Source organism: Hyaena hyaena, unplaced genomic scaffold, assembly GCF_003009895.1.
Source record: "Hyaena hyaena isolate Hyena2069 unplaced genomic scaffold, ASM300989v1 scaffold_531, whole genome shotgun sequence".
NCBI lineage: Eukaryota > Metazoa > Chordata > Mammalia > Carnivora > Hyaenidae > Hyaena > Hyaena hyaena.
In genome coordinates this window covers 288,012-302,110 of record NW_024081164.1, presented here as the reverse complement: position 1 = coordinate 302,110, position 14,099 = coordinate 288,012, and the positions used below count along the sequence as shown (strand labels likewise).

Sequence of the window (14,099 nt, the reverse complement as noted above, 5' to 3'; positions counted from 1 at the left end):
AAACCCAGAGACATTGCTGTCAAATCTGAATGTCATTTCTTGCCTCCAGGGCTGGCCATCTCTCCAGTTGGTGCTTCAGGATTAGGATCCTGTTCTCTGGGGAAAGAGCTTGGTGAAGCTTCTGCAGCCCTATTGATGTCCTTCTTTCCAGGATCAGAGACTCTTAAAACTTCCCGGGAGAGTGAGGCAACACGCCTCATTGTGCAGCCCTCAGCAAATGCAGCAGCTGCACCAAGTGCTAAAGAAAAGCTCCCATAATAACCATGTGTGATAATAAAAAGATAAAGAGGCAAATAGGTATGTAGGTCAGCTCAAAAATAGCCACCCACCCCCGTTTGGCCTGGGAAACCATTTATGCCAGGTGGGTACAAAGGGTTTTCTTCCTTCCCCTCCCAAACAGATCATTCCCTGATCTTTTCAAGGTTGCCGTAAATAAAAGTCCCTTCCTGTGCGAGCTGGAGGTGGCCTGGGCGGCTCTGGCCTGCAGCCTTACAGGGGCAGGCACTGCTCCCTGCCCTCCCTCCGCCAAACAAATCCTGGGGTCAGAGGGCACCAGGGCTTGGCCTCTCTGACGCGGGTTCTTGGGGCTAAGTCAGGGTTTGGGGTGATGACTCACAGACACTCCCCCCTCCCGCCCCCCTAAGGTTTTGCGTGCACCCAGGAGGCCTTCCCTACCCCAACAGAGAACGCTTTGTTAGCAGACCCGGTCGGAGGAGAGTTACAGCCTCAGGGTTGTGAGGGCCTCCTCGGCCTCTCTCTCCCTCCCTCCCCCTCCTCCCCCACTTCCCCCTCTTCTGCCCTCAAAAGAAAGGCGCCCGCCCCTTCGCCCTGCCCCCACCCTGCAGCCCCACGACCTGAGCGAAACGCTGAGCTCAGCATCTGCTGCGGGGCAGCTTTTCCCCGGACGGACCGTAGGAGGAGTCGCTTTCCTCCCGGAGGGGGCGGAGCTGGGGTCGGCCCCGCCTTTCTCTCAGTCCCACTCTTGTCCCCCACTGGTCCCCAGACGCACGTTCTCCAAGTCACGTCCCTGCTTACCCCGTAGGGGTCCGCGGAGACAAACCTATCCCCACCCCCGCGCCCCCCATTCAGCTGCTCGGCATCTGTCACCTCCGTGGCTGGGATCCCCTGAGGGTGCACCTCGGCGGGCGGGGGGGCGGTGAGCAGGGGGGTTCCTCCCTTCCCCCATCCGCGCTGGCCCCACAGCAGACGACGGCCACTATAGATCTCTGTGAAGTCGGTTCAGCTCTGTGCACCTCTTCCCAGAGCAGAATCTAAAGATCTAGAATTTGGGGGATTTCTCTGCCATTTGTTTTTTAAGTACAAAAAGACTCTGCACTAGCTCCTGGATTCCTGTGCCAAAGCCGGTCCTTTGTGGGTTACAAAGGGGACACTGTGGGGAGGAAGAGGCCCCACTTTGGATGCACCACTTCCCAGACTGGCCTTCCTAGAGAAGACCAGAGCTATCAGGAAGGACACCTGGAGGGGGGTGTGAGGGTGTCTAGCTGAAGGGAAACCCCGTTGGGTGGCAGTCTGCTTTGTTACTGAGTCAGCACTGCTGGGCCCTGCTGAATTCTGCAGCGGGAGGAAAAACCCGATTAGATAACACAAGGACCAACCCAGGAGAGAAAGTTTTTCTGTTAACGACTCCATAGCAATTCCAGGTGTTCGCTCTACCTCTTCTATACCAGACTCTCCAACGTGTCCTGCCCCCCATTTCCAGCCATACCATCCTCTTTGGCTCACAACTAAGCCTGTCAGTGGGGCGGGGTGGCATCAAGGAAATGAGCCTAGATCTAGAGCCACGGCTCCAACCTGTGTGACTGTATGACCTTAGGTGCGTCACTGCACCTATCTGAACCTGTTTTCTTACCTGTAAAAGGACACTGGTGAGTCACGTCTTGCCTACACCATACAATATTAGTTATTTTTATTGACAGCGTTACGAAAATACTAAGGAACATGGAAGTGCTTTTAAAAGCATAAAGAGCTCCAGGAAGGTCACAGACCTTGGTAAGCACGTGGTAAAGTTGCCAGGTAGAACTGGCAGTTCCCAATCACCTGCCGGCCAAGGGACTTCAGAAAAAGGCCTAGTAGACCCTGGGCAGCTGCCTTTCGCAGTGACCTGCGTTTCCCAAGCCTTTGGCTACTTAAAAACACACTTCTGAGTGTGATTACAGACAGGCTAGCAGAGGGGTGAGGAAGTAGTGCAAGCCTGAGAAAAGAAAGTTCCTAAACACTGAGTGAGGCCTAACTGCCGGGAGAGTGGGGGATCTCGGGCAACACTTACAGCTCCTCACCCGCCAGCTCCGTTCCTTGCCCATAAAGTGGGCAGGTGGGGGGCTGGACGAGGGGCTCCTCCAGGGCCCTCTGGCTCTAACGTTCAAATATATTCAAATTCCTCCGACAGAGAGATTCTGACAGTGAGAGGGTCAAGTGGTCCTCTCTACTGAGCATTCTAATCCAGCTCTATTCACCTCAGCCCCTTGGGGTACCCAGAGGCTAGAGAGCCCTCCTGGTCTCTTCTGTCTCGAAAAGCAAAATGAGTGAGCTCATTTTACTGTCCGGGCAGGCTGTGAGTCTGGATTCAGGCTGTCCCCATTGTGGCAGCAACCGTCATTCTCGTCACCCCCACCCCCACCCACAGCTTGAAGAAGAAACCCACTCTGACCCCTCCCCTTCCCTTTTGATATATGGCAATTGGAAACCCTCAAAAGGCATGAAAACTGAAAGGGCTGGATCTGGACCGTCTGCTTCTACCTTCCTGGGCAGGCCTCTTCCAGATGGATCCACTGCCCTACAGGCCAGGCCTGGGAATTTTAGAAAAGCAGCTCCATGAAACTCACGATTTTTCCTTCACTATGATCCCTGTGGAAGTTGAAGAGGCCTTTGAGACTCTCTAGTTCTGGGTTTTCAAAACTGGGGTATGAAAATCCCGACACTACATGAGACCACAGGATAATCACGGTGTCTTTTTTTTAATGAAAAGTTTTTAGTAGATTGTTTGTTTGTTTGGGGTAGGGAGAAATTAAGTAATATTAACTGGTGATTTAAAAGTTTGCTATTAGGGGTACCTGGCTGGCTCGGTTGGTAAAGCATGTATGTGACTCTTGATCTCCGGGTCATGAGTTCGAGCCCCGTGTTGAAATTACTCAAAAAATAAATAAAAGTTTGCTACTAATATTAAAACAGATTAATTAGAGATAAAATGTAAAATGAGAATGCAAGGTTGCATTATTTGTAAAAAAAATTAAAAAATTACTGGAGTTCAAAGACATGTCCGGCTTCTGAGAGGCTGCTTCGGGCCACAGAACAGTGGCCAAATAACCTGAACTCAGGTGAGGTTACTCCTGTCCCCACAAGGCCAGAAATCAAAAGGCATTTAGCCTAGGCTTTGGGTACCAGCTGGAGAAGGGTGTTGCCTCTGGCCTTCCCTCCTCTTCATTGTTTTCTTTCCTCTTAAGGGTTCAGGAGCCCAAGTGGGAGAGGGGTCCTGGGAAGCTGGCCAACAGCTGGCCCTGGAGCAGATGGGATTCCTTCCTGAGAGGCAGCCGTGTGGATTAGTGAGAAAAGAGCCAGTGTCCCGGAGTCTAGCTGGGTCTCCTAGGACAACTCACTTGACCTCTCTGGCTGTGTGGGAAACGGGGGGGCGGGGGGGGGGGTGGTGGCAGTGGAAGTCTGGTAGACCTCTGTGCCTCTCACCGCTGCTGGGGTAAAGGGAGGTCTATCAGGATCCTCCACGAGGCTACCCCACCAGCTCTCAAAAACCCCATCCTTTGACATGGCGGTTTATTGAGTCAGCCCTTTGTGGGGTTCCCCGTGCCCTTGCCCTGTTCCCTGAGGAAATGACATGTGAAACCTAGGAGCCCAGAAGAACTGGCTGGCTGTGAGCTCACCATGACCCTATGTGGGCCTAATCTCCACAACTGCATGCCAGGTCACCTGCCCCTAACCCACCCCAACCCACAGGCAGGCCCTTTCATAGGCTGGGGAGCCAATCCAGCATTTCTTTGAGGACCTACCTTTCTTTCTGAGAGGTCAGCAGACGTCTATTCCAACTAAAAGGGAACATCAGGATCTCCTAGAGGGCTGTTGTACAAGAGGGCCCCACGCAGACCTACCAAATTAAAATGGGGGGTGGGGAGATGGGAACCTACAGTTACAAGCTCCTCAGATGATTCTAATTATCAGTTGGGCTTGAAAGGCATTGGTTGAAAGGATTCCTGGACTCACTCTGGGCCTCAGTTTCCTCGTCTGTAGAATGGCACTGTATTCATTCCTCAGGGTATAAATAGATGGCACATTTTTAAAACCTATTCTTTGAAAGCCTACACAATACATTGTAGTGTTAGTATTTCCATTTCCAAAAGCAGTTTCATTTGCAAAAAGACTCCCCACTGAGTTTTTTGTTCTCCCTCCAATAATGCGATCAAAATCCTACCTGAAGCCCTGGGCTGTCAATAGCTTGTCATAACCCTCCTAGGAAACCGGGTGCACTTACCGTCCTGCTATTTTGACAAGGTTGTTTGTTGTTTTTCAAGTAAAAAAGCCACAGAAGTCCTGGGAACACTTTTGCTGGCTCCATTGTCCCCACCTCCTACCACACCCCTCCACCCTCTCCCCACCGCCCTGACCCACTGGCTCCTCCCGCCACCTCCACTACCCTCAGTGAGAGGTTTCCAAAGAACTGCGAAGGTGCCCAAGCTGAGCCTTGCAGGCAAGCTGGCTGGCCTTCAGGGGTTCCCCTGCTGGCTTCTAGGGTTCCCACCCCAAGATCTGGTTTAACTTCCCAAACTCGACTGGGGCGACTTGCCAGACTGAGGCCCTGGGAATCGGTGTGCTGGACAAAACCCGCCTGAACAGGGAGAGGCAGGAGGCCAGGAATGAGTGCTCATTGACTTTCAATTGCAGGCTGTGGCAGGTCCCATGGGAATAGAGCAGGGCCCGGGAAGGGGCAGTGTCTGTGTGGTCAGAGTTCTGGCCACAGTGCCTGCGACATGGGGCCTGGTTACCAGCTCCAGAGGCCTGAGTCACCCAGGATCCAGGACGTGACACTAGGCCACTCCTGCTCAGAGTTCAGCCAGTCTCCCCACGGTTGTCTTGAGGCCACATCCATACCGCACAGTATGGCTATGTGACCACTGCTCCCTAGAGCACGATTCCCTAGAAGACGTGTGTAAATGCACAGACTCAAAAGGGAAAGATGCCCCCCTGGGCAAAGGAGCAGCCCTATTCCAAGGGAATATAAACTTCAAAAGTATTTTGCCTAGAGTGACCCAGCGCTTGGGTCTGGGGTCTCCTTTAAGATGATAAAGATGTTCTGCAATTAGAGATAGTGGTCATAGTGGTCGCACAACATGGGAAATGCATTGAATGCCACTGAATTGTTCACTTTACAGTTGTTAATTGTGGGGCACCTGGGTGCCTCCGACTTTGGCTCAGATCAAGATCTCACGGCTTATGAGTTTGAGCCCCATGTTGGGCTCCATGCTAACAGCTCAGAGCCTGGAGCTTGCTTTGGATTCTAGGTCTCCCTCTCTCTCCACCCCTCCCCCACTCATTTTCTGTTTCTGTCTCTCTCTCTCTCTCTCTGTCTCAAAAATAAAGAAAAAAAAAAGCTGTGAATTGTGTATGGGAATTTTATGTAAAAAAATTTTTTTAAGTATTTTGAAGGATTTGAAGGTAAAGTACTAATTACTTGAGAAGATTCCCCACATCAGCCCTCTACACAACATCCCCTCTCTCCCCAGCTTCCTCGGGTTGTGCGCTATATTCCAATTGGAGAACTAAATTGGGGCCTTAGAAGCCTCACTCTCCCAGACCCGAGCTGAGGAAGGACGAAAAGGTTCAGATACATCCAAGGCTCTTGGCAGCACTTACCAGAAGGGGGATAGAAAGGTAGCATCCAGGTCTTCTGAAGGCCCACCCCAAACACCAACCTTGGTCTTAGGAATCCAGATATAGGTCTACAATTCTGGGAAAATTCACCTTCTTGCTTCATTCATTCATTCATTCATTCATCTGTTCATCCAAGGAATGTTCACTGAGCCTCGACTACGTGCTGTCCACTGGAAGTCAAGATTAGAACACCATCCTCAAGAAGCTCATAGTCAATAAGAAGAGTAAAGTGGAAATAATTATTAACGGAGATATACACAGGTATAAGGATGACATGAGGAGGGGCACCTAAGGGATAGGAGGGTTGGGATGGACATGCTGGGGAAGGCTTCTTGGCCACAGGGATGCCAGAGCTGGGTCTCCAAAGCTTTGGGCAGGGGCATGTTCAGGCAAGTCTGACCTGCAGCCAGCTTAGGCCCAAGGGGAGTAGTGGGGAGAATGAAGCACACCAAAACACATGGTTTATGGGATCTCTGAGGTCTCTAAAGAGGCCTGGCTTAGAGGCTAGGAGACTGAGCTTCCTCCTCCCCTGGGAGTTACACGTTTTAGGTGTTTCCCACACATCCCCATCTGCTTCAATAGTGAGAGGGGTATGGGGGGTGGTAATGAAGTCTTTGCAGCCCCAGCCAGGTGGAAGGGATCCTACCCTTCACCTCACAGGATGGACCATTGCCTTCACCCTGACTCCACAGAGGGGCTAACAGTTAAGAAATTCCTCTTCTAGGTCCAAAGGTTCTCCTGGCAGACAATGGTATGGGGCTTTGCCCCCTCCTTCACAGGGGTAAAGGGAGTCGGTGAGAAAAGCCATTTGGAGCCTCATCCCCCCCCCCCCCCCCGTTCTTCCTCCTAGGTGATTGTTTATCCTGTAGCCCACCTCCTTCTGCTCTGGGGAAGACCTCCAGGGTCAAGACTGCTGGTCCTTTTTTTTTTTTCATATTTTTAAAAAAACACAGTGAGACAACAACATTAATGGATTTCTTTTGCAAAGAAACAAAATTACTCAGTGCCCATTAACACAGCCTTTCCCATTTGGGAAACACTTTTATTAACAGAATGAGATAGTGAATGAAAAAAGGTGCTTAGCACACTATTTCATGATGGTGTTTTTTGAATATGAATGGTTATTGGTGAACTGATGTCTCCAAGCTGTCTCTGGATCCTTTTGCTTATGAATATCCACTTTTTAAAAAACCTCTAATTTTCTTAGTGTTCCACATTTTTTTCTGGAACATTTCCTCCCCCGCCCCCCTTTTTTCTGCCACAGGGAGAGGGAGAGAGAGAGAGATGAAAAAGAAAAACATCCCAAAACTATCTCCTTCTGTCTCAGGTGTCCCCAGCCAAGTCAGCCTGGAGGGAAGAGGGAATAGTACTCTGACGGATTCATTCCCTAACGTTCTGTCCTGGCGACAAGAAGACACATCCATACGGGTCACCCACTTCAGTAAACGGTGATTTCAAGAGAATGTCATCTACCACCAGCAGCTCTCCAAGCACTTCCCCTAGCCGCCCTGACCCTGGTTAAATGTTCCCAATAAATGACGGGAGCTCAAGAAAGGGCCAGTATTCAGGCCTTAATCTCCCCAGTGGCTAAGAGACTATTCTATTGTGAGGCAGTCTTAACGCCATCTTCTGATCGGACTCCCCTAATTATTTTTTTTCTATAAATTTGTCTCCAGAAACGGTTCCTCCATCTGGAAAGTGGGGGGCGGGGGGAGGTGCAGGGCTTCAATTCCAGTCCTTTCTGGTTCGAGTCTCGGTTTGCCCGAAAGGCCCACGGGTCAGCCTTTTTTTTTTTTTTTTTTTGTAAATTAGGTAGGGTTGGAGATGGCAGGGACCTGACCTCGACAAGTGTCATCTGTCACGCGCAAGCCCGCCCCCGAGGTGAGCCTGCCAGTCGGTTCTGGCTAGGCTCCTGGAGTGGTAGCGTCTGCTGTAAATTTGCTTCCCTCTTCTATCCGGATCCCGGTGTCCCAGATTGATAAACCTTTAAAGACGTAAAGGTCGAGTCCGTCTGAACCTCCTCCCACCCTCGGCAATCATTATTCGTCCCCGAGCACCGCCACCGGGCCAGATTTCCTGTGGCCCCGCCTGAATGACGAAACAGGGGATGGCCATTGCACTCCCGGACTTTTCCGGAGATCTAGTCCTTGGTCCTGATGCAACTCTCCGGTTCTTTTACACAAAGCGCCTTGGAAAGAGGGGCGCTAGGACCCGGCAGACGCCCGGGGACTCTCGAGTACAGCGGGCGGGGGAGACAGCACCGAACCCCGGTAGATTTGTAGGGCCCGCGGAGGGTCCCCGTTCTCAGCCCCAGACCAGGTGCTAGGAACCCGAGCCCAACAAAACTCTTTTGCCACCCTCTCCAAACTCTCTCTTTGGAAGCGACTGGGGGTGGGAACGGACACGATCTAGGGACGAGGATCATATGGGGGAGGGGCACGGACCTCCACCATTAACCCATCCCCAGGAGCTGTAGAGGCAACAGGCGAGTGGGGCTGCAAGGAAGGGAGAGCTCGGTGCCAGCACCTACCCTGCCTGGACCCCACCCCCACATTCTGACCCTATGCAAGGCCAGGTTAGCGTGGGGTACGTGCGCGAGGGCCGGCCGGGTTAACGTCTGCTCCCCGCGCCGCCGTCCCACCGGCATCCACCCGAGCGCTGACTTGTGCCTGTAGTCTCAGGCTCCCAGACGCTGGGGGCAACCGTTTTCCCCGCCCGCCTCCCCCTCAAGTCCCCCTGCCTTTCCCCCCGTGCGGTCACGGCTACCCCCTCCCCCAGCAACAGGACCCTATAATAAACAAGTCGTTCCTTGATCCTCCCCTGCCGCGAGCGCCCTCGGGGACCTTGGCAGCTGCAGCCGCCGCGGATCCCTTCCAGAAAGGGGGCGTGGCCGCGGCGCGAGGTTCTGCTGGGAGCGTTCCGGGGCTCAACGGGGGCGGGGCCAGACCGCTGTCACCGGGCAGGAGAGAACGTTGCGAACGTGCGCCCGGAGCCCATTGGCCGAGGGGAGCCACACTCCCGGGCCTGGATTGGGCTGCGGCGCCGAGGAGGCGTGGCCTCTCCGCTCAAGTCCTTATAGGCCTCTCGGGGCTGGTGCTAGGGACCGCGGCAGGCCAAGGGGGAGGTGCGGGTGTGTGGAAGGGACAGGTCTGGGCAGCGCTCGGGGGTTGGTACCAGTTCGCGCACCCATTCAAGCGGCAGGACGCACTCGTCCTAGCAGTTCTCTCCGACCGAGCTAGCTGGTAAGTGTCCTTTCAGTGTGTGCCGATCCCTGCGTGGGGAGGCCTCAGTCCTGCGGGTCCTGGCGCTCTCAGCCTGGTCCAGCCCCCAGACTGACGCCGGGTCTGTGCCCCTCCTGTCTTACAGCGTTTCCTGCGTTCCCGCATCCAGAGCTCATCTGCAAACGTCCTGGCGTCCGTCCTCATCATGCCTAGCCTTTGGGATCGCTTCTCATCGTCGTCCTCCTCTTCACCGTCGCCCTTGTCCGGAACTCCCACCCCGGATCAGCCGCCGCGCTCAGCCTGGGGGTCGGCGGCCCGGGAAGAGGGTCTCGGCCGCTGCGCGAGCCTGGAGAGCTCGGACTGCGAGTCTCTGGACAGCAGCAACAGTGGCTTTGGGCCGGAGGAAGGTAAGCCGTGGGCGGAGACTGGACGCCACTCTCGGGGCCCGGGAGGTGAAAAAGCGCCGCTGTGGAAGGAGTCAACGCCGCCTTGGCTTCCTATCCCATCAGAACCCTGATTGCGGAGGGTGGCGGGATGGGAGGGCCGAGATTGGAGTAGAGGGTACGAGTGTGGGGCAGAACCTGAGGCACAGAGTGGGAAGGAGTGTTGGTTTCTTAACGAAACAGCACCCCACCCCCACCCCCGCCTTTCGGAGCCGCGCTTACAACCCTCTCTTGTATGCTCTCCCCACCAGACTCGGCATACCTGGATGGGGTGTCCTTGCCCGACTTCGAGCTGCTCAGCGACCCTGAGGATGAGCACTTGTGTGCCAACCTGATGCAGCTGCTGCAGGAGAGCCTGTCCCAGGCGCGGCTGGGCTCGCGGCGCCCAGCGCGCCTGCTGATGCCCAGCCAGCTGGTGAGCCAGGTGGGCAAGGAACTACTGCGCCTGGCCTACAGCGAGCCGTGCGGCCTGCGGGGGGCGCTGCTGGACGTCTGCGTAGAGCAAGGCAAGAGCTGCCACAGCGTCGGCCAGCTGGCCCTCGACCCCAGCCTGGTGCCCACCTTCCAGCTGACCCTCGTGCTGCGCCTGGACTCACGCCTCTGGCCTAAGATCCAGGGGCTGTTCAGCTCTGCCAACTCTCCCTTCGTCCCCGGTTTCAGCCAGTCCCTGACGCTGAGCACCGGCTTCCGAGTCATCAAGAAAAAGCTGTACAGCTCCGAGCAGCTGCTCATCGAGGAGTGTTGAACTTGAGCCTGGGGGGGCGACCGTGCCCCCACGCCAGAGACCACTGAACTTTTGATTTTGAGGTGGACGTTGGCAGGCAGGAGCTGAGGGATTGACGCCTGTCGCCTGTCGTTAGAAAACTGACAAAAGCCACCTGAGGGGAGGAAGGTGGATGTGGGGGGAACATTGTGTTTCCTAGGAAGCTCACTGAGGTGTGGAGGTGGCTCCCACTTGGGGGCATATGCCCCTCAGTACTGTAGCATGAAACAAAGGCTTAGGGGCCAACCAGGCTTCTGGCTGGATGTGTATGTAGCATGTACCTTATTATTTTTATTGTTACTGACAGTTAAGATAACAGTGGTGTGACTGCCAGGTGAGCAGCTGGGCTGCACTGGCCTTTGCAAGGGGTGTGTGCTCCTGGTAGCGGCCCTGGTGGGAGGGGGGAGGTCAAGCGGTTTGTGTATCTCATGGTCTGAAGGGGCCAAATGTGTTCTTTGTTTTTGTATCTTTTGTGTTTTTTTGTTTTTTTTGTTTTGTTTTTTTTTGGTTTTGATCAGAGCTTCACTACTGACCTGTTCTAGGCAGCTACCTTACAGACGCATGAATGTAAGAGTAGGAAGGGGTGGGTGTTGGGATCACTTGGGGATCTTTGACACTTGAAGAAAAAATACACCTGGGAGCTGCGTTTGCCCATCCCCCCCAATGTGTACTGAGGAGTTGAACTGTGAGGGGATGGGGCTGATTGGGGTGGGGGGCTGGAACCCCTCCCCCAGAGGAGTGCCATCTGGGTCTTCCATCTAGAACTGTTTACATGAAGATACTCGCTGTTCATGAATACACTTGATGTTCAAGTATTAAGACCTATGCAATATTTTTTACTTTTCTAATAAAAAAAATGTTTGTTACAACGGTTGAGTCTCATCAGTGCTGTGAGATAAAAGAGGGGGATGGGTTCTGGTGTCAGGCAAGTTTAATCAGACCTGGGTCCACCTGTGTGTTTCTCTGTCCTTTTCCGGGGCTGCCTGCCAGCCTGGTAATGGAGGTATGTGGACTGTGCTGTCTGTGCCAAGAACCCCGGCTCCCTTGGCTCGGTTTCTGGCTGATGCTACCAGGGAAAAGTGCTGGAAAGCCCTAGAAGGTGAGGCATGAGTCAGACCTCCCACTGAGCCAGGCTAAGTAGGGAGAACTCACCTGGTTGCCCTGGGTTAGAAGGCCCAGGTACAGGGTACAGAAGCCCAAAGCACTTCTAGAAACCAGAAGGACAACAAGAGACTCTTTTTTTCCCTCCTACGAAAAGGTCACAATTCCACTTGTTATGCAGTCATGAAAACCACAAAATCGATCTCTGAATGTAAAAGGCTAGGGAGCAGGAGAACCAAGAAATGGAGTTAGTTCCAGCCTCTTCCTAGACCAAGAACCCAGGGCTCTGAAGACTGGCCTGCTACTGGCAGGAGGTGTGGCCCTGGCAGGTGCAGAATGGACAACACACACGGACACACGTGCACACGGCGGGGAAGCAGAAAAGGAGGAGCAGGGAGGGCTTCAGAGCAAGGCGACTCTACAGAATTCCTTGGGTGACTCTCAGACTCATTGCCCTCTCTAGGCCTCAATTTCCTTATCAGTAAGATAGGGGTTGGGCCAGATGAAGGCCAAGGCCCTTCCCACTTCTCCCTCCCCTACACGGTGGGGGTTGGTGGTGTGGGCAGACCTCCCACACCGGCCTTTGGAGGGCTGTTATCTCCCTTGTTTCTCTTCCTGGTCCCAGGCAGGCCTTGTTTGCCTGATGTTAAAACAGTAGTTTTCCCACTTGAGTGTGTGGGGCCCAGGTTAAAACCCAGATGCTGGGCTCTAGTGGAGACGGGCTGAGTGCCCCCGGGGGAGGGCCCCAGGAACCTGCATTTTCAGCACCAGTGATTCTGACAAAGGGTGCTAAACCTTGGGATAGTTTACATCGCAACTCTTGGTAGAACTGAGTGACCCACTCCCCAAAATGAATGAACTTGGGTTAGAACTGGATCTGAAAATGCTGATAACAAATAAGAAGTTGCCCAGAGCAGTTTTAGGAGAGCCCTCACCCTCATTTTCTTAGCACATCCTCCTAATAGCCACCCTGTGAGAGCTGGGTGGGACGGGGGTTAGTAATGTTTCACAGACCAGTAAACACAGGCCCCAGCCCTTGAATGACCATCTTCTGACTGTGGCTGACCTCGTTCACGCTCAGCCCCTCAGGGTGGGAGCTGGGAGTATAGGGTGCTCAGCCTTTGGATGGTGTCTGGGCTCACTTTCCTGGGAATTAAGACCAGCGTCAATGCTCACGGCTGTGTATCCCTCGTCCCAAAGGAGGGGCAAGGGAAACGGCCCCATAGCCAGCTCCAAGAAACAGTCTAGTTGTTATTTTGAGGCAAGCACTGAATGGCACAGTAAACATGAATCCGTCTCCAAGCCCAGGAGGCAGCAACACACTTCTCTTTTCTTCTTCATTTTGTTTTTCTTTTTAATTTTTTTAACGTTTATTTTCTGAGAAAGAGAGAGACACGGAATGCATATGGGGGAGGGGCAGGGAGAGAGGGAGACACAGAATGTGAAGCAGGCTCCAGGCTTTGAGCCGTCAGCGCAGAGCCCGACGTGGGGCATGAGCTGTGACATCGTGACCTGAGCCAAAGTCTGATGCTTAACTGACTGAGCCACCCAGGCGCCCCTCTTTTCTTCTTTTCTTAGGTGGTCAGACTGAGGCCTGGACTCCCAAGAAAGCACAGCTGAGTCGCCATCTCCTTGAAGCCAGACTGGCTTTCCTCATCACAGGGCTTGAAAACTGCCCCCCAGCTGGACAGAAGGGCCCCCAGGTAGGAGCTGGCAGCAGGGAGCTTTGTCTCAGGTATTGGATGGGCTCCTGAAGAGAAGATGGGAAAGACTCCTCGGTTGCTAAGACCGAAAGCTAATAAAGTGTATAGACTTAACAAATAAAATCCAACTTTGGAAAATGCTTCCAGAAATTGTTCTGTTTGGCTTATAAAATTGCTACTGATGACCTTTCTTATTTCTATTTCCCAGTTCATCAGGGTATTACTCTAGAACATACAGCAGCTCCCTATTGTCAGAGAGCACTTTCAAGACCTTTGACCTTGGGCCCTACTTGCCCTATACAGGCTGATGGCCACCACACTGCCTACCTCTCCCGGTCTTTGGTACAGGTCAGTATGGCCTGCTCCCTTCTCTGGCCCCAGATTTTGCTCATTCCAGTGCCCTTCACCAGGGATATCACCCCCCTGTCCTGCCTACAAACCCTCTAACTTCTTTTAAGACCCAGAGCAAGTTTCAGCCCTTTTATGATTCCCCTCTGCCTCCTCCTTCACAATCAGTGTTGAAAACTTAGCAGTTTCCTGACCTCATTTTACGCACTTGCTTCATATCCCCCAGTTCTGTGGGGCTACCCTGGGGTTCCCCTCAGGCCCTGGCTGGCTGACGGCTTGCTCATGCCCCTCTCCCTTGGCTCAGATGACACAAGATTCTCCCACCAGCCTCAGACTCTCAGGCCAAGAGGAGAGAAGGGGAGGGTAGAAACACTTCATTGTTTTATTTTGCCTGCCACCCAGTTTAGAGGAATATTAAAGGCTAAAGTCCTGGAAAGGAAGTAGTGTCCCTAGTGGTTAAGGCCACCGTGCTGTAGTTAATGGAATCTGGATTCGAATCCTGACTCAGACATTTTTCTTCCTTTTTTTTTAGCCAATAATCTTGAGCAAGTCACTTTGAGTTACCACATCTATAAAATGGGGATGCCAGTGAAGAAATATGTGTATAAAGTCATAACTGGGGTCC

At 53.2% G+C, this 14,099-nt stretch overlaps 1 protein-coding gene across 1 annotated transcript; it reads left to right on the top strand.

The window, feature by feature from the left end:
• The first annotated feature begins 8,987 nt into the window (after positions 1-8,987).
• DDIT4 (DNA damage inducible transcript 4) lies at positions 8,988-11,191 on the top strand. Its single transcript, XM_039255581.1, has 3 exons — positions 8,988-9,137; positions 9,262-9,523; positions 9,811-11,191. The coding sequence occupies exons 2-3, from the start codon at positions 9,322-9,324 to the stop codon at positions 10,302-10,304; spliced, it is 696 nt and encodes a 231-aa protein (XP_039111512.1). The 5' UTR covers positions 8,988-9,137; positions 9,262-9,321; the 3' UTR covers positions 10,305-11,191.
• Positions 11,192-14,099: the final 2,908 nt, after the last annotated feature.

Coding starts and splice junctions, on each gene's coding strand:
- DDIT4 (XM_039255581.1), top strand. CDS start 9,322: ATGCCTAGCCTTTGGGATCGCTTCTCATCGTCGTCCTCCTCTTCACCG. Junction 9,524..9,810: donor TGGCTTTGGGCCGGAGGAAG/GTAAGCCGTGGG, acceptor TCTCCCCACCAG/ACTCGGCATACCTGGATGGG.